Raw genomic sequence first — 26,260 nt, 5'->3', positions numbered from 1 at the left:
GCATAGCTTGATGCAAATCTAAACCTATAGCTTGCTTTCAATTCAGTAATTAAAACTAAACCTGAAGGACTTGCCCTGTTGGGGGGGGGGGGGGGGGGGGGAGGGGGGCACCTAATTAATAGTAATGGTTCTTTTTACCTCTTGAGCATACCTCTGTGTGAGAAACATAATATTCCTTTTACCAAAAACTTAATGGTTTCTGGTAATTTCTTCAAGTGTTAGAATGTGATCAGAAAATGGAAAATAGCATTCAACATGAGATATTTAGACTGAGATGAGGTTTCACTGCATCAAGTTGAGCCTTTGGTGTTACTATTCAAATAGAATTAGAGACTTGCTGTTGTTTAGCTTGCTCTCTGCATTTGATCAGTTGAAACAAATTAACATCCTTTCTCTAGAATCCCTTGTGGAGCTTATGAAGTCTGAAATACAGCCACAGGAGGTAAGATGCTCCACTGTTAATTGCCTTTCTTTAGTATTGTGATTTATCAGAAATATTACTGCATTTCTCAGCCCTTTAAATTTCAAAAAGCCTGAGTAACAGCTAAGATGCTTCCTTATGTAGGAACTGTTACAGAAGACTTAGTTGCCTTTCTATTTCTCCACATTTGTGGCTCCTGTAAGGTATTTGAGAGTACATGGGGAAGAATTACATAAAGCAATACAATACTTCAATGCTCTTTTCTGAATAAACTAAAACATCAGTTTTTGGAATGAAAACACAGATGTAGCACACAAAATTTTTTGTGTGCTACAGTATAGAGGAAAAAATAGCATGTACTAAAGCTTTCCCTAAAAAGCTTTAGTAAAGCCAAGCAGAGGACTTAGTATTGATGGCATTGAGAATGATGCAAATCTTACTCTTTCTCAGAAGAGTGATGATCCTGAGACAGCCATGTGTGCATAAAGGTGTAAAGATGTACTTCAGTAGTCCTCCTAACTCTTGAGTTTAAGTACTCAAGCTTTAACTGGCAATAGCATGAAAGCTATTAGATTTGGTTCAAAATGAAGGGAAGGAAGTTTGGTTTTTTGGAAGTGCAAATAGTGGTTCTTAATGCTGAATCCCTCTTCTAGGATAGCTCACTAGAGAAATAGTCCAGAACAAAGCTTTGTAATGTCTGGTAACATTCAGGTTCTAAACTTTTTCTGATATCATGTCAGAAAAATCATAGCCAGGATGTCTTCAGATACTGGCTTCCTGTTTATGACAAAGTAGTAACTCAGGATATCTATAGGATATCTTAGTTGAAAACTGACAGAAGATTGGTAATATTCACAGAATGGAGTTGAAGTCCAACTGTATTAAATTAGAAACTGAGTATTTAAACTCTAAGAATCAGTTATAATTGATTACTGCACATTACCTAGGTCAAACATTCTGGGAGGAGGTAGTGGTGCTATGCTTACTAAAATGGCTAATAGTAGATGCTACAGACTCCTGGATGTTTAGGAGGGCTACCTTTTACAAAAGGCACAACTGAACTGGATATTGTTACTGCCTGAGAACTTCAGTTAGCCTTGAGGATAAGGATCATAGATTCACTCAGCTTAAGTATGTTTCATTTGTGCTGTTTGGGATTGTTTTCATACTTCTGTGGCACACCAGAAAAAAATACCGCACTAATCTGCAGTGTTGTCGAATAAAGCCATAACTGCCTACGTGGTTTCTATGGCTAGAACTTAAACTGCTTAGATTCCACATTTAGCTGAGCTTTGAGTAGCTGGATGACCTAACTTAACTGACCTGAACTGTAGTAGCAAAATGTTTTCTTGGAGCCATTAAGTTTCTTTGGTCTATATAGTTTCTCAACAGGCGTTATTTGCCTGAAGCAGAATACTCTGTCAAGAAGAAGCCGGAAGAGCCCAAGTCTTGGGAAGCTGAATGTGCTAGAAAACAAGAACCTCCAAAATCCTGGGAAATGCTTGTTGATATTGAAGAGCAGAAGCAGAAAAAAGAGACTTTAAAGCCTTGGGAATCTCGTGTTAGGCAGCAGGAAACAAAACGGCCAGATTCACCAAAGCATTGGGAAGCTCATGTTAAAGAAGAGGAGCAGAAGCGTGAGCCTACAAAGTCTTGGGAGACCCGTGTTGAAGAAGAACAGAAGAAGCAAGAAGCTCCGAAGGCCTGGGTAGCACGTGTTCGAGAGGAACAGGAGTCCTCCAAACCTTGGATAGCAAAGGTTAGGGAAGAGCAGGATCAGAAGAAACAGGAATCTCCTAAGCCATGGGTAGCAAAAATTAGGGAAGATCAGGAACAGAGAAAACAAGAGTCCCCAAAACCTTGGGTAACAAAAGCTAAGGAAGAACCAGAGCAAAAGCAGGAATCTCCAAAACCTTGGGTAACCCAAACTAGGGAGGAACCAGAACAAAAGAAGCAAGAGCCTGTGAAATCATGGGAAGTGCATGTTAGGGAAGAGCCAGAGCAGAAGAAGCAGAAGCCTGTGAAGGCTTGGGCTGCACATGTTAGGGAGGAGCCAGAGCAAAAGAAGCAGGAAACTCGAGAGGCTTGGGAAACAGCTGAGAGGCAACAGCAAGTGTCATCACAGCAGTTACAGAATCCTCCGAAGTCCTGGGGAGCTGCAAGTGTTGGGCCAAAGGAGCAGATGGGGCCAAAGAAGTTTGATATGGAACCCAAAGAAGTGAGTTGGCATATGTAGTATTACCTGTCATGAAATTTGACATTAGTGTATTGGACTAAAGCTTCATTATTAGCAGAGGCTTTACAAGGTGTAGCTTGTAGACCTGTGTAGATTCCCATTTCATTCTTCCTTAGGTGAAGTAATTCAATTCTGTTGGTTAAGCTTTGTGTTTGAATAGCAAGATGGTGTGCTGCTTGGCTTTTTATGTCAACACAGCGTTGCTGTGTTTGAACCTTGATTAACTGCTTTATGTGTAAGATAGAAGAATTAACTTAGCTCATCCCCAGCTATTGGCTCTGTCCACTGTTATCAGTGCAAAGCAGGTATGACTCATCTGGGGATCAAATACTTTCTGTGACTGCATACAAATAGCTCTTCAGTAATTTTTTAGGCTTTTGATTAAAATAGCTGATTCAAGGGAACTAACATCTAGTTCAAGCAATACCAACTGTACAGAGGCTTAAATATGTATTTCCAGATGAATGCAAAGCTATACTGCTGCCCTGGAGATTCTAACAACAGAATTGTTTTAGAAATGTAAAATGAAACCCACTGTAGGGTTGATGGCTGAGCACACTGACAGACTTATGTTAAGGTAGCTTTTCTTACCTGTGCTCAGGTAGCAACAGTTCTTACTCTAGGGATGGACAGGGTTGTAGGCAAAGCAGAGTTCAGTTACACCATTAAGTAAGACTTGAGGAAGAAAATGAGGAATTGCTCAATTCCCTCCTACAAGTTGCTGTTGTCAGCACTTACCTTCTTTCTGTAAGAAAGCAGAAATCAATTTACTTTATATTGTTCACAGCAAGTAGTTAAATTTAGTCTCCTGGCAAAACTGAAAAATGGTTATTCTTGCTTCTAGAGGCGGGAGCGCAAACAGAAGGTTGAACATGAGATTAAAAGAGTAGGTAACATGCAGCACTGGGTAACCAAATGGGTGAGGTGTTTCAGCTTTGTCTTCTACTCTTAAGCTGAGTGGAATCACATGTGGTGGTGGTGGTGTGGGTATGGAACTGTTCTTTCACTCATAACTGAGCACAAACAGGTGTTGCACAGAATTAATGTAATGGAGTTTATTTGAACTATGGTGCAGTCTCAAGCATTTTAAGATATTTTGGAATTTCTGGTGTCAGCAAAAAGCAAGATTGTTTCTAATAGGATGGGTACCTTATTTTGTGTAAGATAGGTGGCTTAAGTACTAGGCAAAACTTTTTGCTGAGGAAAAGGAGGGATTCTGGTCAGCTGGGGAAACTCCAGCTGCCGAGGAGTGTTCTTTAGTAATGTGCAGATCCACCAAATTAAATGAGGTGCTGCTTATGTTGGCTTGCTGAATTAGTAAATGAAGCCTGTTTGCTCCTGAACTTTGCTTTATGTAGCAGGCTATGAAGAAACATCAGCTGGCTTTTTGCATAGTTGCTGTTGGCAAATTGTTATATCAGAAGAGCACTAAATGATTAAAAAGTGTGCTGTCATCCTAGCTAGCATTTTATAACTCACTTTATCAAAATGAATGTTTAGCTTTGCTTAAGCTGCATATAAAGAGCATAATTGAAGTATTTTAAACTTTATGGTTAGTGAAACTTTTAAGAAAAGCAAGTGGAGGCAATGCCATGTGAAATCCACTTATTTTCCTGGGAGAGCCTATGAAATGACCTTGTGCATGATAGATAAATGGTTTGTGTAACTTCTGTTCTGATGCTGACATCTAACCTTTTCTTATTCCATGAAATGCATGTTAGAGCTCTCAAATCTTCTCATAAGCTGCTAGATTTTGAGGCTTGGAAGTATGCTTATTAACTTAGTGTTCATACTCTAAGGGGTGATACTTAAGGTGGGCTCAGTGAGCTGATGTGTAGGTCTTTTAAACCATTATTCTACATAAAGGTGTAACTTAGAACAGCATCTAACTGTTCACTAGAAAACCCTCTCAGCTTAAAAAATTATTCCTTTTCAAAGCATCTGAGATGCAAAGCCTGGTAAACCGTTGCTTTTTCTTATGTGCTCTGTGTGGCACTTAGCTTTTAAATAATTCTAGTTTTGAACATATAAGCTGAAACACTAATGAAAAAAACAAGTCTATATTGGGAAGGTTCCATGTCTACTTCTGCTTAGTGGATTTCACCATGTTTAGGCACTTGAAGATAAACTCTACAGAATAGAGAGCCTCTGCTTCACTTCTAGTTTAAAGCTCTATCATAGAACAACCCCTGAGTGGATGCTCTCTTAGTCAAAAGAAACAATGCAGCCAATATACTGTTGAGAAATGTAGTGCCACAGTATATTTGTAGTTGGAAGGGACCCACAAGGATCAAGCATGACCTCAAAGTGTGGGGCAAAATAGAAGACTAACAAACTGCAGAAGCATGTAGGAGTTCATGGTCTTCAACAACCATAAGTGAAACAATGCAGTCTTTTTGGCTTCCATGTTTTGAGGCAGTCTTCACTTGTTTAATATGTAAGTTGAACTTAAAACTGATTATTACCTACAGAGCTTCAGACATTGCCAGATTTACTTGCTTAGGTGACTTAAAGGCAAAAAAACCTGTTACCTGTTTGCAAATATATAGCAATGTAAAGTAGTGTACTTGTCTTAGTGAATTTTAATGAAGAGAAAGAACACATGACAGCAAGTGTTTCAAAATGAAGTGTTTGTAAGGGATGGGTAACAGGGATGGAGAAGGAGGTTTTGACTCCTACTTAACTGATAAATTGCCCAGATTTAATTTTATTCATTTGTAACTTTTGCATTAGATCCTTAATAGGTTTTTGTTACTGGAAGCAAGAACAGTAAGAACTTGCATACAGTTAGTAGAAAAAGCTGTTGCTTGTGCATCTGAGTTTCTAATTAGGATGGCTAGTACAAAGGTACCACTCTAGCTCTAGAATAAAAAAAATGAACTTTTCACAGCTCAAGAAGTAGCTATCATGTGGGCCATGTACTAAAATGGACTCATGCAATGTTAATGCAGTGCTGCATGTACATGGATTGTGCTTTGTGAAGCTGGCTGGACCCTGTAGGCTTCTTTGTGCATGTTACTGAAACTTCTGCAAATGCACTGATTAGTTTCAAGTACTTGAAGAGATGTGTCTGGACTTATCCTAAAATTAGTTGATGGCACTTTAATTTCTTTTGAATCTAGTGTGACAATTAAAAATGTCACATGTACTCTTCTGCCATGTATTTTTCTAATGAATTAATGTAAATACTCAATTATGCCCTTGTACAGAGTACTGAAATAGTAATCTGCTGGAAACACAAATGTTGGCACTGCATGAAAGTGTTCTGTGTTTTGATAAAACATTTCTATTTCTCAAAGCAAAGTGAAAACCAGTACGGAAGAACAACTAGGAGACCATCTGAAACAAGGAGTAATAAGGCTCTGTAGAAGTCATTGTTGAGGTACAGAAAGTGAGGTGGGGTGTGCAGGTATATGCACACCAATATTTCATGCTGATCTTCAGAGTGTAATAAAATGCTTTCTGCTGGAGCTGTTACATTGAGAACATGTGGCTCTGAAAGCAGAGAAGTCTGATAGCAAGTAACCTGCTTGCTGCAGTACATCTTAGTTTCTTCATGTCTGAAAATGCCATCCCAGTAAAAGATCTGTACTTACTGGCGTGTGTTTTGCTGGAAGGAAGTATGTTAAATCTTGAGTGATGCAGTTCTGGTATTAAGATTATTCTGGCCTCAACTTGAACATATGTGATTGTAAGAAACCAAATCAAGTGAATCCTATGACTTAATTAGTTTTGACAACTAAAGAATCAGTAAGCTGATTCTTCCTTTTTTCTGAAGTGGGAACTTGAACCAGAAAACATCAAAAACAGAATTTCTTGGCCTGTGGTACCCAGTATTTATAGCTTACGCTGGAAGTATATTGGATGAAAGCAGCTTGCCTTGTTTTCAGTGTTAAATGTAATCTTGTTTTCCTTTGTAGGTGCCTAAACCTGTACATCAGCCAGCTGCAGAATTTTGCTCTACTTCAACTCTTCCAAAAGATCCAGTACTGAGAAGGGAAAAGCTTCAGGATTTGATGACTCAGATACAAGGGACTTACAACTTCATGCAAGTATGTTTTTTTTGCTCTGTTGCTGTAGCAGATCCAATGCATACTAGGTTAGGAAAGGCGCAGTGCTGACTATGCATGTTTGCATTGAATGAATGGATCTAGCTCTACTTAGTTAACAGCAACTTGTCAAATGAATGTTTCGTGTGTATGTGGAATCTAGTTTCCTACCAGCTAATAATCTTTTTCTCAAAAGGAATCCATTCTGGATTTTGATAAAGCTTCACCAAGTGCCATTGGTTCATCTCAACCACCTTCAGTTACTCCAGCAAGTAGCCCTGTAGGTAGGTAATGTTGTAAGCATAACCAGCAGGGTTTGCTTGGCTGTCAAAACACCTAGTTGGGAAGACAGCCTCCTTAATAATGAAGAATACTAGTGTCTGTCAGAGCAGCTCAAACCATTTAACTTTTTAAACCATTGCTGGATGTGGCTTAAACTCCTATTTGCCTAGTAATGGAATGCTTCTATAATCACTAACTTGCATGTTCATCTAAATCCAGCTGCAGAGTGGGCATGTTGTCAACATACCAGATTTTTGTCTAGATGTGGTATGTAGCTATTAGATGTGGCATATAGATACAGACCATGAATGAGCTCGGGTCAAGAGCAGTTAACTAGTTATATGTACAAAACAAGCTTTATATAATTGGCCATGATAAGAAATCATTTAGGTGGTTTGTAGGCTGTAAAACATTAATTACCCAGTTCGTAAAATACTTAATTGGTCTTGGTTTTTATTTGGAAAGTGATCATCTCTACCTTGGTAGAGATATTTTGATCACTGGACACCTGCTTTCTTTTATATAAAAAAAAAAAAAGAAACAACTGAGGCTTTCCAATAGGTGTAATTTAGTGATGCAAGTCTGACATACTCTAAAAATAGTGCATCTTTGTATACTGAATGTTCTGAATTTAAAAACTGTTGCTTAACTCATGTTCTTTTACAGCTTCAAAAGAACAGAAACTGCCAAGTCAAAGTGATTTTCTTCAACAACCTCTGCGAGTAAGTTGATGCTAGGGCTATCTTGAGGAGGCAAAGCAGTAACCAAGAAATGATAGAACACTGGCTTTGTAACCAGTATAGTATAAATTCACTTCAGTAGCTTGAAAGAAAAAAATGTCAAAGAATTGCTGGCTGCTCTTGTGCTTATCATAAAGGAAATGAGAAACAAATGTTAATGTTATTGAAGTAAAATATGTTGAAGGCATGCTCAAATAGTTTGATGTTTAACTCCTAGTTTCAAGTCATAGCTAGTGGTGTGCAGGAGAAAATACTGCATTTCTAGATCATGAATGTCTTCCTCTTTGAGATTCTTTCTTATGCCAAAGATGGAATTTCTGCCATTGTTAGGTGAACCTTAAGTTCACTTAATGTGCTTGCATATCTTAACTACTTTAGCTTTTAAATAGGCTTACTTATCACTAATAAACACTCTTAAAAAAAAAAAAAAAAAAAGCTTTGACTTACTGGTCAGAGTATTTCAGAGTACTGCATCATACTGAGATTTGCTTGTAAATGCTTAGAGTGACTTTCAGGGGCAGTCAAGAATTCAAGGTAATTCAAAATCCTGTGTTTTTTGTTCTTGCAAGGCTACTGAATCATCCATGACACTGCACGGTTCTAATACTTCCCTAGCATCTGCTGATCAGACACTTTCTGGCTCTGAAACTGAGGAACTGGTAACATCACAGACAGTACAGGTAATGTTTTCTGGTGTTCACTGACATTTGAGGATCTGTGATAGCCAGCCTTAGCAGAAAGCTGTGGTGGGACCTCTCCTCAATAAACTATATTTAACAGTACAGTGTCAGAGTGCAGGTGACACAAGTAATGTATCATGGATAATGTAAAGGTCATTGGAAAAGTCTTCCTAATACCACAAGATTGCAAAGTGAACAGTCTGCCCCTTGAAATGGGAAGAGTGTGAAAGGAAAATTGCTGGCTAGAAGTGTAGTGCATTTTCTTGTAGAGTTCTGCTTTGTTCAATGCAGAACCTTCTCTGACTGTGGAATATCCATAAATTAGGGTGGATGTTGTCATGCAATAGCAGGCTGTAAGCTGAAAGCAGGTGTTCTCTTGTGCAGCAATGGAAGAAATCCTTGGCATCTGTCTGGTATCGAGTTAAGACTTCAAAATTTGCTGTCTTATCTGTATTTATATGCAATTAAATCTTAAGCTAGCATTCCTTAAATATTAAAAGCTGAAGAAATAGCTTCAGTTTATGCTGATGACTGTCTTAGATCTGTATTTCTGTGACTGGAAATGCAGTTAAGCTTCACACTGGATTCTCAATACTGTGTACGTAGATTACAATGAAGTGTTTTTCTGCTAATGTACATGCTATCAGTGTACAATAATGTAGTGTTTACTGTGTTCCTCAATATACTGTATAACTATAATATCTCCATCAAGACTTAATCTTTGTCTTCTACCTCTTGGATCAGTAGTTTTAGCCTGGTTCTTGACAGTATCTTTTTACAATGCAGTAACATTTCCTATATTTGAGTATCTTTGTTTAATGTGAATCAAAGAAGCTTGTACTATGGCAGACATGTGATTTTTAGGAGAATGCTCTGTTTTTGCCAATGTAGTGTTTATGATTAGGGGTTCTTGTGCTTAAGCCCATCCCTAATCACTTAACTTTGAAGTGTTACGGCTTTCTTCATCCACAAGATGGTCCATGAGAAGCAAGAGGACTATAAAGCAGTACTAAGATTCATTTGGTCTCAGCATGGCTGGGGAATGTATTCCATAGTAGGAGTATACTCTTCTGTTAGGAAACGTAGTTCTGTTTGCACTTGTGATGTGGTAAGAATGAGAGTTGGTAGTCTTCATCCTTAGGCTGTGAATCTAAGTATAAGCAATTCTTAAACTTAGTATTGCAGGTGTGAGTTTACAAAATCTGTGCATTATCTACTTAAGGCTACCTGCCAGCCTTGTTAGTTTCTCTGAAGCCTTGTTAGACAAAAATCTATTGGGTGCTTAATAGCAGACACTTCTCTGTTTGACACTGATGTCACTTTAATTGCTCAAAGCAAAGTTTTTGGAATTACCTGACTTTGCAGGGCTAGTTGTACAGAATACATTGTCTGAGTCCTTAAAGCTAATTACTTACAACTTTTGGTTAAGGTAACTATTTAGTGCACTTCAGACTTACTGTTTGTTCTTGTCTTTTGAAATCCACCTGTTTCAACTTATGCACTGGTATGCATGGCTCTAGCAGAACTTCTTGCTTTCTGTAGTACTTGTAATAGGATGTCAATGTATGGCTTCTTCCAGGCATCAGCATCGCTGTCTCAAGAGACTGAGAAGTATGCTTCCCAGCCACTGTATCAGACAAGTCCTCATATTTCTGAGCCACTGATACCTAAAAAGATTGAAATAGCCCAGGTGAGCTATTGCAGGCAGTTGAGAAATGTTATTGAAAAGGGTAGTATGAGTCAAATATGTATAGATTTTTTTTTATTTCTTTTGATTTCTGATTTGTGGAGTATATCAGTATTCTAATAAATTAATGTTTCATTTTGCCACTCTGCACATATGAGTTTTAGTATTGGTTAGTACTTTAGAAAACTCAGCACTGTTTCTAACCTGAACTATAATTAAGTTGGAGGGAGAGAGAGATAAACCTGAGTTCCTTTGGAAAGGGTAAGTTATTTTTAATTCCAACCAGAAAATCATCTTCCAGCAAACTGAATGGATAGCATCCCATGTTTCCTTAGTGGTGGATAAAAGTACCTAAGCCTCTTTATTGTGAAATTCATACAATGAGTGGTATGTATAGTAGCTCATGGGCACATTTCACTTCATCAGCAGAGAGTGCAATAGAAATACTGATTGCTGAGGATGCACAGCAAGATTTGAAATTGTAAGCAAAAGCTATTTTGTAGCTTTACTATGTCCAAATGTCATCCTGTAGAAACTGCTGACTTCTGTCAGTCTAGGCTTTAGAACAATTTAACTGCTTCTGTTACTGCCTGATAACTATCAAGTGACCTCTCGTTACATTTATATTCTTTCCCTCAGGCAACTGTTCCTCTCCCAAGTGAGCCTCAGTCACCATTGCCAACTTCAAGCACCTCCATAACACCAGTACCACAAGGGCAGAGCTTTCAGTCTCCTCCAGCAAGTAGCAGTTCTGTCACAATAACAGCAGCTCCCTTTCAAGCTATGCAGACTGTAAGTATGTGTACTCATGATTGAGAAGCATGCTCAGTCTTAATCCTAACACAGGGGAAGCTGGCTTCTCCTTGATGTAATAAGGAACTTGATAGATTATTTTGATGCTTTCATGTTAAAAATCTAGATGAGAACTCTTTCCTCAATGGCTGGAGTATCTTAGTATCCTTAAGGAACTAAGAGGTCAGATATTAAATTGACCAATTTCTACCTACTTGCTGAGGTAGAGTTGATTGTATTTGCACTGTTCTTATGTGTGGATGTCAATGACTGTGGAGGAGAGAGATGGAATCCTTATTGGTACCATGAAGCTTTCTGAAGCTTAAGTCTGCCATGCTGCTTTTTACGCTGTTTGCATTAGCAGAATAGAACTCAGTCCACTGGAATCATGGAGAACATGTCCTTCATAAAGATCAAACTGTCCCCCCTATCCATCCCTAATGAGATACCTGGAGTAGTCTACAGATTGAGCAGTGCTTGTTGCAAATGTATAAAAACAGCATCCCTCATTACTGATGTCACAAACAGTGCTAACACAGCTACTGTCCAGCAATTTGGGATGTAAGTCCTTTGAGGGACATAGAGGAAGGGTCTCTACTTAGGGATTAATGCTTCCTTCTCTGTACTTAGACTTGCCTATTCCTCTGATCCCTTTTTCAGAAGATGGTAAAAACTTGCTCAAAAGCAAGTTTAGGAAGTGATTACCTGAGACTTTCCAAAGGCATTTTCCATTTTAACAAATGTAGCTGTGCACCCATGCAGTTCTATAACTTGTTGGACAGTTATGGTGGGGGGGTGGGGGGAGGGAAATAGAAGTAGCTAATAACTTTTCAAAGCACAAGAATTTTAGGTGCAGCTAAAACACCTTACATTGTGGTTTGTTCTTTAGTAAATCACTACCATGATGTTTCTTTCTAGGCTTGCTGTATTAGTAGAAAAGATTCCAGTAGAACCTTGCCTAGATATACAGAATGTTAACATAATTATACCAGAAGTAGTGGTGGGAAGGTTGTTCTAAACTCAATCTATTAACATTAAGCTACTATGTAATTATATTATTCATGGAAGTTTTTTTTAAAAAAAAAACAAAAAAAAAAAAAAAAAAAAAAAACAAAAAAACAAACAAACCAATGGCATGCTATGGTTGAAGAACCAAAGTCTTGGGGGACTGGTCCTGTAAGATAAGTGTCTGTTACAAAACAAATATGGAGTCTTGGTCTTAGCTGTTCTAATTATATCTGAGCCTAAGATCTGTGTTCAGAATGCTTTTTAGTGCAGAATGTTACCATTGCATGTTCACTTAAATTAATGCTGTGGTGTTTTGAGATATTAAGTATGCAAGACCTCTTAGCACTTTTGGTTCACAACATTGCTGGGACCTCAATGCCTCTTGCAGTGGTGGTACTCTTGAACTTGACAGTGCATTCTTCCTATCATTGCTTCCGCTGTCATTAACAAGGAAATCGCTATTGGATTTCAGTAGATAGCCAGGATTCAGATACTTCCTTAGCAAGTGATGCAGTAATGAGACAGTGAAAAAGCCTCAGTTGATTACATACCCTTAAACATCTGAACACCCTGTTGCTGCCATTGGGCTCATGGGGGCTTAAAGGCATATGCTGTCTGTGGTGCAACTCCATTAGAATTCCACTTGAGACCCTCACTGATAAGAGGCAAGCAGCTACAAGTGGTCTAGGATATGGGTGTTGACAGCTTGGCTGTATGACATCCTCGATTTTCTTTTAGAAAGAAAATTACTACAGCAGTAGCAGAACCACTTGCAGAACCACTCTAGTGGATATGTTTAGGGCAACTGGAATTCTTGACTGGATTTGATAGTTTGTTTAGCCTTTTACCATGGCTGGAAAATGACTTGGAGTTCAACTGGAAAGGAAAACAAATCACTGAAATGGTCTATGCTGCTTTTGTTTTTGTGCTGCCAGAGTTCCACGCACATCTGAAGATTCCATTATTGTAACATTTCAACTGGAAGCAAACTAGCTTATTCTATGGTAGCTGCTGTTGAAATAAGGTAGTTGAGTTCAGTCAAGCTGCTACTTTCGGCTAATTGCCAAGCATGCAAGACTGCATTCAGCAAGCTTACTGTGAATTCAAAGGATGATCAGCAACACCGTGATCTCAGTTCTCTCTATGAAATGATTGGTGTTCTAGGAACTGATTAAGGCACTGTGATTTAAGCTACAGTTAGCATAGCAGGATGGTGGCATTAGGCAGACACTTCAGCTGGTGGTGTTAAGCGTGCACTTGAACTGTTACAGGTATTTAAAGTGAATGCTCCTCTGCCTCCACGTAAAGACCAGGAAGTTAAAGAGGATTCTTCATATTCAACGGGATATAACCAGAGTTTCTCTACAGCAAGTACACAGACTCCTCCTCAGACCCAGTTGCAATCTTCTCATGTTGCAGAACAAACCTCTCTTTCACAGGAATCTCTTTCTTCAGGTGAGAACTGTACTTGTCTGTGTTTCAAGCAGTCGTTAAAATTCCTCAGGTTATAAAAGCTCCTTGGGTAAAACTACTTCAGGTTTTTTTTTTTTTTTATAAAATACTACTAACTTTTTTTTTATAACATACTACTAATGCGAGTATATTCAGTTTAAGTCGGTGGAATTCTTAACCACTGAAGTTCTAATGTAGCAACTGTTAACATCAGGGTTATATGAGCAGTAATTCAGTTGATAGTACTTCTGGTAAGTAGAGTCCTGAGCTGTCTTTATTAAACAAAACTGATTTGCTTGACATTCAGATGCTGATACCAGGTGAATATATGGAGCTGATGCTAAGGATTTGCAATGAATTGAGGCACTAAATTTGCCTGGATCAGTTTCCAGGGTGAGAGATGACAAGTAGGAATCTGAATTTAAAGTTATTTAATCAGTGACTCAAGGTCACTGAGTATTGTCTGCCAGAGGACTGTTGTAGGAATTGTTTGAGGCTGATAGTGTGTGAAGTCAGTGAGACATTGTAAGGTTAAGAACTACAAAGAACAGTAAGTACAGCAACTAGGGAAAACGTTATTTAGCTTGAATGCTCCTTGTCATCACAGACTACAGGTGGTGATCTGTTGCTGTCTGCACAGCTTTCTGGTGAAACACTATATTTGATTATTACGTGCAATGGCTCTGCAGGAGCTTCAGAAAGATTAGACATCCTCTACTTGGACCCATTTTAATCTGTTTTTGGATTGATTTAGAGCGTAGACTTATGGAACCCATTCATGGTTGCATGATCTGTATTAAAGGCTAACCGCTTAACCGTCTTGTGAGTGAAAAGTATTCTTCAATACAATACCTGTTGCTTGAGATGAAACTGCTTAATACCACATGTAAGAGTGTCTCAAGAGACGGAACCCAGCTGCAGTTGCAGTTCTCTACAGTTGACTTATTGCTATCTAGATGAGATGACTTTGTTTCATCATACTAAAGGATGTCAACACTGAGGTGTGATCTGGTTAATCATAGAACACTGAGGACTTTCTGCCAGTAGAGCAGTATAGACTCAAAGTAAAAATTTGCAGTTGAGTGTGGTTTCTATTCTAATGTGGTTATTTTCCTGATGCTGCTGGCAAACTTCAACAGGGCAGAACTGATGTTCTTTGAATACTTGAGGCTTACACTGAGCCTGGGCTATGTCTACAATACGCTTCATAACAGGGATTATACTCTACACAACAAATGGAAGGAACTTCCTTATTTAGAGTAAGGAAAGGACAAGAGCAGGATACACTGAGCAGCTTAATCTGGTGAACTTCCTAATGCTGCATTTGCTTCTACATGTGTTAAGCTATTGCAGCTAAGTTTTTCCACCCATGTCTTTTGTTTTAAGGAGTGAATTATCAACCTGATGGAGCTGTTTCTGTTAGCAATGGTAGCCTTGCCTTTTATCCAGCACAGACAAATGTTATTCCCAGACCCCCTCAGCCTTACCTTAACAGTCGTGGGTCTGTCAGAGGATCTGCTAGAGGTGGAAGGTCTCTGACCAATTCATATCGTTCCCCTGGTGGATACAAAGGTATGTCTTTGTTTACTACTTCCTTAAAGATCTTCTGTTACATACCAGAATGTTGTTTTAATGCATAGTATTTAATTAGGTTCTATGTGAAACATTGCAGTATTTTAAGAATCACACGCAGAAAGTAAGGTCTTTCTGTAGAATGAATTTGCTTAAATTCTGGGGCTTTTTGTAGTCCCTGTACTTTGGCTGTCATGCAAACTGGTAGAGAGCAGTATTATAGTTGAATTATGAAAGTGTTCAACAATTAGTAAATTACCATCTACTCTTCTAAACTTCTTCCTTCCTTTGCTTTTTTTCTCCTGGCCTCTGTCACTAACATCTTTGCTAACATCTTGGGCAGGTGTTTTCTTTTCAGATGATACTGGTACTACTTGTTCAACACTGCTGGCTTTTTATCTTGCAAGCAGAAACCGGGATAAGGGAAGCAGTTCCAGTAATGGAGAACGCCTCTGGATTAGTAAAAAAACAAAGGATTTTAGGAGAAGGATTGTTTGGTCTATACAGCGCTGCTGCTAGCTGGAGTGTCATGATTAGTTTCTGCTTACTTATCAAAGTTTGTGGTAGCAGCAGCCTCTTAACTTTGAAGTGGAAGCATGCTTAGTCTGAAATACAGGTTGTTTCAGTTAATGGACTGAGACTTCTTCCCAACTTGTAGGAGCTTGTTTAAAAAAAGGTAAAAATAGTAGTCTGAACTTGCCAGCAGTGAAGGTTTATTTGGAAGTGCGTAGCGCTAAATTGCTTGCAGGTCCCCTTTATTATTTAAGGTCCTCTTTGTTGTTTAGTCTGATAGCTAAAGAGGCTAAATATAATTGTAGTAAAATGTCATAGCTATGCATTTCTAACAGCAAAATGAGTGTGCTCATGTTAATAGTCGTGATGCTCTGATTTCTGAAATGAGGAATGGGTGTGTAACTGCATGATTTGATACATGTGCTAATTGCTTAAAGGGAGTTCTAGTTGTTTACACTACGAGTCCAGAAAACTAAATGGCTAATAGTGAGTAATCACTCTTTGAGCAGGTTTTGATGCTTACAGAGGATCACCTTCAATAACTAATGGCACCTATGGCCAGCTGCAGTTCCCTGCTAGAGATTATGCTGGAATGCCGTATTCTCAGAGAGTAAGTATTGAGTTTGTTTTCATTAGCCTTCTTGAGAACTACAAAGCAGTCTTCTAATATTGTAACTTTTCAGTATCCTAATAGGTAAACAATTCCTTACAAGGTAGAGGTCAGTTTTGTTTTCTAGACAAACTCTTTTGGGACAATAGAAAGCAATTGAAATAGGAAGAAAGCTCCTATTTGGGGCTGGTGGATTGTAGTCAGAATTGGGTCTCTGAAATGCAATCAGATAGTGAGTAAGAAACTTCAGAAAGCCCATCTTTCCTTGATTTTCAAATTAGTACTCAGTACCTCTGTAATGTGTATGATTTCTTGAATAACTTGACATAAAATGAGGCTAAGCAAACTTCACATTTGCTCGTGGCTAGAGCAATTCATTAAAAACACATTTGGATTGTGACTGGGGACTAGATGTCCTTGTTCTTGAATGTATTTGTGGGGTAGCAGGAAATCCTGCTAGGAACCAGCCATTGTGATCTTGACACCTGGATACTTTGATCTGAGTGAGGGCAGGTATCTCAAGGGTTGATGCACTTGAAGGCATGCAGTAAATCATAACCAAGCATGACCGACTTCATGTTCTGTAGTGGTGGTAGAACATGGGTAGATTAGGGGAGATCAGTTAGTTTAAGGATATTCTGTTGTTAAGCTCCAGGTGATGCAGAAAAAAAGGAAGTTTCACTATTCAGAAAAGTGTAAAGGATGAAACTCATCAAGTATCTCCAGTAGGTTTAAGTATTTCTTTATCAGTAGTTTTTGACTTGTTCAAGGTGGGTAGATGGTCTTAAGGGGTAAATTTCTGCTCTTGAAACATGTTTCCAATGAAGCATGTTTCAGGTATGCTAGCATGCTTTAGAGACAAGTGATCCTTCAGCTTTCTCTAAGGGTGGGAAGGAGGCAAGGAGGAAAATGCCCTGATTTGAGGAGGTGTGGTATGTTGTCACTGCTGTGAGTTTTTTGTAGAGAGTTCTGCAGTTCTCAGTTTCCTGCTGTGCCATGCTTCCTGTTCATTACTTCAGAACTGAAGCTGCCGAACTATAAGAATAAGCAGGGAGAAGTAGAAGGATGCATATCTATTAATATCTAAACTATTGGTTTGTTGTACTGACAGAAGTGGGAAGAGGTGCTTAAGGTCTTAATTTGACACTCAGTATCATACTGCAGAAGTCTTTTCTTGGTGTTATAAGACATGTAGGTTACTACTATTGGGGTGGCTAAAGGAACAACAACTGCCTTCTAGAAGTCAGTAGGCTGTCTTTTGAAGACACCTGATTAGTTTTGAAGGGGAATTTCATTGAATGAATGCATCTCTGCATGAGGTCTTCATTATGTCTCAGGTGTCTCATTTAAACAAGTTTTGCCATGCCTGTTTCTATCAGCCTTTGAGTGCTCTTATCTTTCTTCAGAAGTACTTGAACTTGGAGAGGCATCTTTTGTTATATATACTATCAGTAAAATGTGAAACGTATCTGACCAGATTATGCTGATCCCTAGGTGGAAATTAATTGTTGCCTGTTGGGAGGGGGCTTAAAGTGAAGTCTGAAGATAATCTTAGGAGGAGCTTTACATCATATACAACATTCACTATCTGCATGAAACTCATTTCTCTAATAAACATGTCCAAGTCTATGCAAATGTGTGCTCTTACTGAGCCAGTTTCCTGTGGAGTGTTAAAGTAAGCTTAATCCTTGGTGGTTCAAATTATGATGAAGGCAACTGAATTAAACACTTCAGGTTAAGCTGTGAACTTCCAGGTTGTGTCTGCAGTGTTTTTTGTTTAAAAAAAAAAAAAAAAAACCCACCTGTTTAGAGGTGGGGAAGGTTGTGTATTCAGCTTTGAAATGAAATTTCTTCTATACTGACCTAGAATAGGCTTGAGATTTAAGGTAAAGTACAGCAAAGCTTTTTAACTTAACATCAGTAAATACATAAGTAAATTTTCCATAAATAAGGTTGTTAATTGACAGTGATGGAGTTCAGAATCAAAATGTATAGTTCAGAGCCTGAATTACTTGCATGCTGCGCAGTTATTCATAGCTTCGTTTGTTTTCAGATTTGGTCATCGTTATCTTCTGTTTTCTTTAGGATGTTAATTACCAGCAGTGCTATAAACGAGGTGGGATAACTAGCGGTCCACGAGCAAATTCAAGAGGTAAGGCCAATATCAGATTCCCAGGGATGTATCTGCTTGCTGAAGTGGAATGTTAGTGTAAACAGTGAGTGTACTGACACTGCTAGCAGACAGATACAGCTTGGTATAAATTAGCCAAGTTAAATGGAAATGTAAGTGCTACTCTTAAGCAGTCGACATTGCATAGCAACAGGCTTAGTTCTACCATTCTCAATTTTCCTATGTCAGAGTTCTGATATAGTGATACCTTTTTGAACTTCATTCATAAAATTGACTGAAATACATGCAGAATGGTACCGCTGTTACATCTGGCATCTTCACTTAGTTGTGTGGTCTCTCTTCTTCGAGCTGTCAGATCCCAGAAACTTTGTAAGAGTGCTTTTCTACAGAAAATAGTTGTTTTGTAAGGACAGCTTTCGACTTTGTACTCCAGCATGGAACTGGTGAAGAAATTCATGCTTGGATATACAAAGCTTGTGTTGTATAGAATGCATTTTGAAAAGCTGTGAGATGATTTCATCTCGTATATAGAACTTTCCTTCTGGATTTATTGTTATAGGTAAAAAGTGAGTAGAATCTTCACTGTAAATTACTACTTAGAAGAAAAAGGGGGGATCTTTCATACAGTAGCAACTGTTTCAGGATAAAGTATTTTGTCTCAGCCTGAGGGGGGACTCAAAATTCTGATTTGGGGAAAAAATCAGAATGTTATGGTGATGAGTGAAGTTGACAGATTTACCTGTTAGTATTAAGTGAAGTTGCTGCTGATACCTTACTGTTATCAGATATGTGAAGGTATTCATTTCCTGCAGAAGCAACAATGGCTTAACTTGATAGCAGCTGTTCTAAATTGGTTCTGTCAATTCTTTCATTCCAGACTGAAACTAGGTGCTGTTAACTCAGATGTTTGAACAGATAAACATTATTTTGGGCAGTAGGATGCAGAAAGCTGAAAAGCAATCCTAGTTTTTCAGACTTGTAATATATTAACATGACAAGCAGATATGGCTTGACATGTCAAGAATACATCTCCAGAAGAACAGTACTGAGGTAACATTAGGTGCAGCTTCAGGCCTTCAAGGTGTCTGAATAATTATATGTCTTTTAGTGATTCTGCAGAGTTCTTCCAGAACTTGCTTTGTATTTCCACTCAGTCAGCACATACTGTTTTATGATGAGGTATGGTAATTTTTAGCTGTGCGAATGCTGCAGCTAAAAAGTTATTGCAAGCCACTGCCTCTCCTACTTAAAAGTGTGAGAAGTCATTGTTCATAGCTGAATTATGGTCCTTCTTGCTGGATGCAAGTGTGAGGAATGTGAAACAACTTCAAAGTTCTGTTCTCACTGGGGCCCTTCGACAGATTCTTATAGCTGAGGCAAATGTGTTACAAAACAGATTTTCTGCTTAAGAACATGCTTGCAGGTTTAAGGTACCCTTCTGTTATAATACTTATTTATCATTGCTAATGATCTTTAACAGCAGGGTGGAGTGATTCATCTCAGGTGAGCAGTCCAGAACGAGACAATGAAACCTTTAACAGTGGAGACTCTGGGCAGGGAGACTCTCGCAGCATCACACCTGTTGATATGCCAGTGACAAGCCAAGCTGCCACTATACTACCAGTGCACGTCTACCCCCTCCCACAGCAGATGAGAGTTGCCTTCTCTGCAGCTAGAACATCAAACCTGGCCCCTGGAACTCTAGACCAGCCAATTGTGTTTGATCTATTGCTGAACAACCTTGGAGAAACATTTGACATCCAGCTTGGTAGATTCAATTGCCCAGTGAATGGTACTTATGTCTTTATCTTCCACATGCTGAAGCTGGCTGTAAATGTTCCCCTGTATGTGAACCTCATGAAGAATGAAGAGGTCCTAGTGTCAGCATATGCAAATGATGGGGCTCCTGATCATGAAACAGCCAGTAACCATGCAGTCCTGCAGCTGTTCCAGGGAGATCAGATCTGGTTGCGTCTGCATCGGGGAGCCATTTATGGAAGTAGCTGGAAATACTCTACTTTTTCGGGATACCTCCTTTATCAGGACTAAAATACAGTGCAATGTTTACAAAAAAGCTGCTCCAAACACCTTGGTGGAGGGGGGGATGGGACTAGCTTTGCACTTACTACTGACTTGATAGAAGATGTGGTTCCATTACTGGGGGAAATGATGGTCCTGTTGTGCAAGGTGAAATCATGGAGTTGGGGTACTGAATCAGCACTAATTTGGCACTTTATCAGTTGTGATGTAGCCTTGCTAGTAAAGCTGTGAATGTATATTGTTTGCACTTACCCTAAACTGTATTAATGTCCAGCTTACTACACTATTGATTGCCTCAAGTATGGGCTATTCACAATGCCTTGTTGTGCCTCAATAAAACAAGTTAATATGCATTTTAGTATTAATCTTGCTAGTGGTCTTTATCTTTAAAATATCAGGATAGTTATTCCTAGTGAGCTGTACATACATGTTCATACTCCATATAGAACTTGTCTTTGGGTTTCAGTAATTCAGGGGGTAAATTAGTTTAAATGGGATTACTTGGTTATTTGGTTCTTCGTTGCTTCCTCGATTGATGTGAATTCAAGATTTAGTTGCATAGCTACTTCTGATTCCTTGACCTTTCTGTTAAAATTGAAATGAAACTCTACATGGTTTACTGGGACTACTTAAAATGCATGTTCTGTCAGCATGCAGTCTTGTTACACAACTGCTTTGCTGCTGAAGTAGCAGCTAGCTGAAATTCTTAAACCTCAAAACAGTCACTGAAGGACTTGCTCACACTTATGCTGCGTTCATTCAGATGTGATATATCCTAAGCTACAAGTGACCCTTATGAAGTCCAAACCTGTACAGCTTCCCTCTCACATGAGTTTAACTTACATTAAGCTGCTTTTCTTCCTTTCAGAACACTGCTGAGAAAGCTGGTGTTTGTAGTTGAAGCCTGCTGTTTGCATCCTAAATCAAACCTGTATACAAGTGCTAGGAGGCATTTATTAAACATTTCTTACAGCTAAAGGAGGTTTATGTAGTCTCCAGCAATCTCGTGACCTGGAAACTGGAAAGCAATGGAAGTTCTTATCCAAGCTTCATGTCAAATACTAGAAAGCATTTTTTATGTTTAAAATGAAAGTCTGAACTTGTAAGAGCTAAAAATCTACAGTTTTCTTTCTGCTTTTAGGAGCCTCTGTACTCCCAGCAGTAGGTGTACTTAAGTATTCCAGTGAGAGAGATAGTGGAAGAGACTGGTACATCTAAGGATGAATCCAAAGTGCTCTAAAAGCAGTTCAGCTAACAGCTTCATTTACAAGTAAAAACTGATAACGGAGTAGAAGTCAGACCTGGTATAACACTGCTGTTTCTTAGTAACTGGTTTCAAAATGTCTTTCCTTCTGCTGCCCCATGGATTCCAAAATGAGTCATCTCCATGACTCCACAAAGTTCCTGTCACGAAGACCTTGATTTTACTCTCAGTCTAGATTTTTTTTCATACATCTACTTACATGGTAATAATAGTCTTGATTTAACTTCTGTGGTAAGTTCTAAAAAGTTTGGGGTAAAGCTTCAGGAACCTGGGTATGACAAATGTCAACCCATATCTATTAAGTAGTAAATGTATTTTATATTTTTGTGTACATGCTCTGGCTTTATTGAATGTGATCAATGAAGGATCAGAGGCAAGTGCATATAAGATATTTAGTTTCCTTAACCCTTGCCTTTGTTAATTCTCCTTCCTATAATTATGAGAATTTAGCTGATAAATTGAAGTGCTAGGATAAATTTCTGTTTGCAGTAGTAGGTAACTGCAGCCAAACTCAGACTTTATTGCTTTTGTAATAAATCTTGCCGCTCTGAATTTTTAGGCATCTTGAGCACTGTTGAGTCCCTTGTTTTTCATGCTGTCTTACTAGGGGACTAGGAAATTAACCCTACTGTGCACACAGAAGGGTATCCCTTGCATTACAGTTGCCTTAGAACCAGGTCTTTATTTGGCACGTAGTTTGTCATACTGGGCTTTACTGTATGTACTTGCACTATGGATTTCTCACTTTTCTTAAGAACATGATCCCAATACTTAAAAGCTTTGCCTTTGGCAACTTCAGACATGGTCACTGTGACTATATACAGTGTATGCTGCTTTCTAATACTCCAGTTGAATTGGTCTGGACAACTGGTTGATTAAGGTGATCACTTGTTTGACTCTAACCTTACCAGCAGACCGAGCAAAGCTTTTACCTGTCTCTTGCATATGTTTAAGATCTGAAGTAAACATCTCAGCTTCAAAGCTGGTTGTCTATTTGTACACATAGAAGTTTTAAGTTTGTAACTAAAAGTGTACAGAGTCATAACGCGAAGTGCTAAAACATGAAATCTATTGATTACACCATGGCTTGATAGTGAATATAAGACATAGTGAATGGCTATACAACACCTCATAGTTCTGGAAGCTTTATCAGCTCAAACTGCAATAATATCTACAGTACTAATTGCTTTAAATGTCTATTCCTTCTTCTGTCGAAGGAACTTTGTTCAAGTTCTCTTCCCATATGATAACTTGAAAATTTTTATTTTATAGTTTCTTATAGGAGATTTTTCTGTACTAACTCCATTTTTCACTGTTCCTGGTTAGAGCAGCAAATACAACTCTACAATTGAATGGTATTGTCATAGAGCTCAGTTTAGACAAGATGTCACTTACAGGGCTAGTAATGAACTTAAGTGCTAGAAGACTATAGTAAACAAAATCGAAAACCAACAACCCACCAAAGCTGCAAAGGACCAAGCAAACCAATACTGTCTTCCAGGCCAACAGCTGTTAAATTCCAAAGCCACTGAGAAAAAACTGTTATTCCAGTCTTTGAAGACCTAGTAAGTAACATATCTTCATCTAGTTCCACATGATACAGCAGCATTAGGAGATGTGTACCTCAAGCTTCATTTATTTTTCCAGACTGCTTGTTTTAAGAAGTTCTCAGTACTTCAGAAGACTTCATTACATTATTTACAAACTGACATGGTTTTATTTCACCTGAGTGTCTCTCTGCTGAAGCTATTCACCTTACTCTGGGAGCAGAAATTACAACTGATATGAAGATCACAACAGTGCTCATTGATACAGCAAATTCCCAACTGCAAAGCACAGTACTTCAGCGTACCATTAGCTGAGCTGGTGTCTAAATCAGCTCTAATTTTGTGGTGCGGTGCTGTGCATGTTGTGTGTGGTGCCACCTGCAACATGGCTCGTCTTCCATGTTGCTGTTTCCATTGGTGGAACACACCACTCCCCGTGCTCACATCCACTGCCGGGTCTCCAGAAACATTTGAGTGGGTGCTGTTTTTCCTTCCCCATGAAGGAATTCGGTGAGCATCCCTTTGCTTCATATGCTCTTCCATGTCACACACCATTTTGTCAGTCTGCCATCTCGGCAGCTGACTCTGCTGCAGTCACACATCAGCAAATGTTATGGAACACTGGTGGGAAGGTTCAGCCTCTGCTGCCATACCAGTGATGGCTGGCTCTGAGGCTGCAGGCCATCAGAGTAAAATAGGAGGCATAGCCTTCACTGGGTGTGGTTTGCACTTTGTGTAAAAGCTTTCTAATCCCAATTTTCTTTCTCCATAGTCGTTCAGAGAGTTGCTTGCATAACTGCATGAAGTAACGTGCTTTAAATACGTGAGGATGACGATAAGGTCTCATTAAAGCATACAAATGGAGATGGTGGTTCTTCTCCTAACTTCCTATTCTTGTCTTTCTTATGCAAATCTGATACCACCTAAATTCCACCTGCTTATCTTTTGCAGTTTCCTAAACTATACTATTCGAGACAGATGAGGCACGGGCATAAGATTTTAGTCCAGACCGAGTGAATTTCCACGGTTCCTTTTGGTAGCTCAGCGAAATGCTGGAACAGCAAGAGAGCCACGTGAAGCTCCCCAGGCAGCAGCCCGAGCTGAGGGGACGCGGCTGCTGGCCGGGCGCTCTGCTGGCCGGGCGCGCTGCTCGCCGTACCGCAACATGGCCGCCTCCACGGCCGGTTGCCGTCCGTACAGCATGGCGGCCTCCGCGCCGAGCCAGAAGGAGGCGCCGCGGCCGTAAAGCGGCGCCCGCTTCCCGATACCCAGCTGTCGCAAACCGGTGAATGGCTCTGGAGAGGGACCGGGGGGTGGGGGACACGAGCTCGCGGTCGCTGCGCGGGGGGGCGGCGGCGGCGGCGGCTCCGCTCCTTCCTCCTGCCCCCGGCGGAGCGCGGCCTGCCGGCCGGGGGACCACACGGTGCCGAGATGGACCCCAACAGGATCATCCAGGCGCTGAAGGGCACCATCGACCCCAAGCTGCGCATCGCAGCCGAGAACGAGCTCAATCAGGTGAGGGGGGCGGACGCGGGCGGCCAGCGGTAGGCCCGCCCCGCCCGGCCGCACGGCACGGGGTCACCCGGCCCGGCCGGCAGGGGCGGGGGGTCGGGGCGCCCCCTCCTCCGCACTCCGGCCCTCCCCTGCGCCGCGCGGGCGGGGGGCGGCGGGGCGCGGGCGGGAGCGGCGCGGGGCGGTGGTTGGGGCCGCGGCTGCCAGACTGCGAGCGGGGGCCCTGCCAGCGTCCCGCCCGCGTCCCTCGCCCTGACGGACCCACTTAGCCCCGCTCAGCGGCGCTAAATTAAACTTTGGTTAGTTATGGCAACGTCCCGCGTTCGGTGCGACGGCGCGGTGCGTGGCGTCGGAGGGCTGGCCGCGGCTCTTCGCTCGGGCGTCAGCGGTGCTGCGAGCCGAGAGCTGCGGCACAACGCCCGATCCGGCCTATTAAAGAGCCCTGGGTCGCGGCCGTGCGGTAGATGCCACGCCGTGAGGGCGGGTTGTCAGGTTGCTGCTGTATCCTCGAGGCTGCCCTTCCGGCTCGGTTCGCTATTTGGGCAGCGGAAAGCTCCTTTCGAGCCGGGTACAGCTAATCCCTGCCGGCGAGGGCTCACAGCAAACGGATGGATTAAGTGCAGGGCACTGAGAATGCTTCTGGAGAGATGGATAACGTGCGGAACTTCTCTCCTGTTCGTTTGGCATGGTTACTTCAACAATACCTGCACTGCCACTGCTGTCAGTGCTGTAGAGCTCAGGGAAAGTTAGAATGAGTTCTGAGATTGTGGCCTTTAACTTTTCATTTCAAATGGTGGGTAATGCAATTCTCACAAAATTCCTAGGTTCCAGCTTCAAGATTGTAAGTGCATTTGTCAAGAACAGGTTGAAGTACAGAATTTTATTTGAAACAAAATCACAGAATATCCTGAGTTGGAAGGGACCCACAAGGACAACTGAGCCCAACCTCTGGCTCCACACAACACCACTCAAAACCAAACCCTTTGCCTAGGAGTGGTGTCCAAATACCCCTTGACCTCCGGCACTCAGGGCCGTGCCCGCTGCTCTGGGCAGCCCGTTCCATACCCACCGCCCTGTGCTGCAGACCCTGTCCCTGACCCCCAGCTGCCCTCCCCTGACGCAGCTCCATGCCGTTCCCTCGGCCCTGTCGCTGTCACACAGAGCAGAGCTCAGCGCTGCCCCTCCGCTCCCTGTGAGGAGCTGCAACCGCCATCAGGCCTCCCCTCAGCTCCTCTGCTCTGTGCTGAGCAAACCCAGGGCTCTCAGCTGCTCCTCACACACCTTGCCCTCCAGACTCTTACCCACCTTCATAGCCTCCCTGTGGACACTCATAATTTTATGTTCTTTCTGTGCTGCCGTGCCCCAAATCACACCCGGTGCTCGAGGTAAGGCACATAGTGCAGAGCAGAGCAGAATGGTGGCAATGCCATGCTGATAGATTTCTCTCTTCTCTTGTAAAGAAGTAACCTGGAAGTGAAGATGTGCCTACTGCTGTGTAGGCTTCCCATCATTAAACAAAGCATGATGTATGTGAGTGATAGAACACACTGATGCAGTACTGGGTCTGTTACAAACCTTTGAAACAAAAGTGTTCTTGAATAATTTGCTAACACAGGCCTTTGACATCTTGAAGCCTTTCAGTGCTTTTGAAGCAAGACTTCAAAGCTACATGTCAGACTTCCACACATGTAATGTCAGCGTTGACATGGTGCTGTGAGCTGCAT

The 26,260-nt window shown here is 40.7% G+C and overlaps 2 protein-coding genes across 5 annotated transcripts in view; both read left to right on the top strand.

Annotated features, from left to right (window-relative positions):
* The window catches only part of CAPRIN2 (caprin family member 2), a 31,914-nt gene extending 11,336 nt beyond the window's left edge, over positions 1-20,578 (top strand). For 2 of the 4 annotated variants that reach the window (XM_052667895.1, XM_052667896.1), the window contains exons 8-21: positions 399-442; positions 1,803-2,639; positions 3,502-3,543; positions 6,578-6,709; positions 6,903-6,990; positions 7,655-7,710; positions 8,298-8,408; positions 9,988-10,098; positions 10,735-10,887; positions 13,167-13,350; positions 14,734-14,919; positions 15,942-16,042; positions 18,128-18,194; positions 19,654-20,578. In XM_052667895.1, coding sequence (XP_052523855.1) covers positions 399-442; positions 1,803-2,639; positions 3,502-3,543; positions 6,578-6,709; positions 6,903-6,990; positions 7,655-7,710; positions 8,298-8,408; positions 9,988-10,098; positions 10,735-10,887; positions 13,167-13,350; positions 14,734-14,919; positions 15,942-16,042; positions 18,128-18,194; positions 19,654-20,222 — 2,681 coding nt within the window. In that variant the 3' untranslated portion in view covers positions 20,223-20,578. The remainder of the gene's footprint in view (positions 1-398; positions 443-1,802; positions 2,640-3,501; positions 3,544-6,577; positions 6,710-6,902; positions 6,991-7,654; positions 7,711-8,297; positions 8,409-9,987; positions 10,099-10,734; positions 10,888-13,166; positions 13,351-14,733; positions 14,920-15,941; positions 16,043-18,127; positions 18,195-19,653) is intronic. The other 2 variants (XM_052667897.1, XM_052667898.1) reach the window with 2 other exon arrangements.
* A 3,765-nt stretch (positions 20,579-24,343) lies between these two features.
* IPO8 (importin 8) overlaps positions 24,344-26,260 on the top strand; it is a 44,072-nt gene continuing 42,155 nt past the window's right edge. Inside the window, exon 1 of the mRNA XM_052667901.1 lies at positions 24,344-24,539. Coding sequence (XP_052523861.1) covers positions 24,456-24,539 — 84 coding nt within the window. The 5' untranslated portion in view covers positions 24,344-24,455. The remainder of the gene's footprint in view (positions 24,540-26,260) is intronic.

Source organism: Tympanuchus pallidicinctus, unplaced genomic scaffold, assembly GCF_026119805.1.
Source record: "Tympanuchus pallidicinctus isolate F22 unplaced genomic scaffold, pur_lepc_1.0 scaffold8, whole genome shotgun sequence".
NCBI classification, from domain to species: domain Eukaryota; kingdom Metazoa; phylum Chordata; class Aves; order Galliformes; family Phasianidae; genus Tympanuchus; species Tympanuchus pallidicinctus.
The sequence above is the reverse complement of the archived record's forward strand: the minus strand, read 5'-3'. Positions and strand labels throughout refer to the sequence as shown.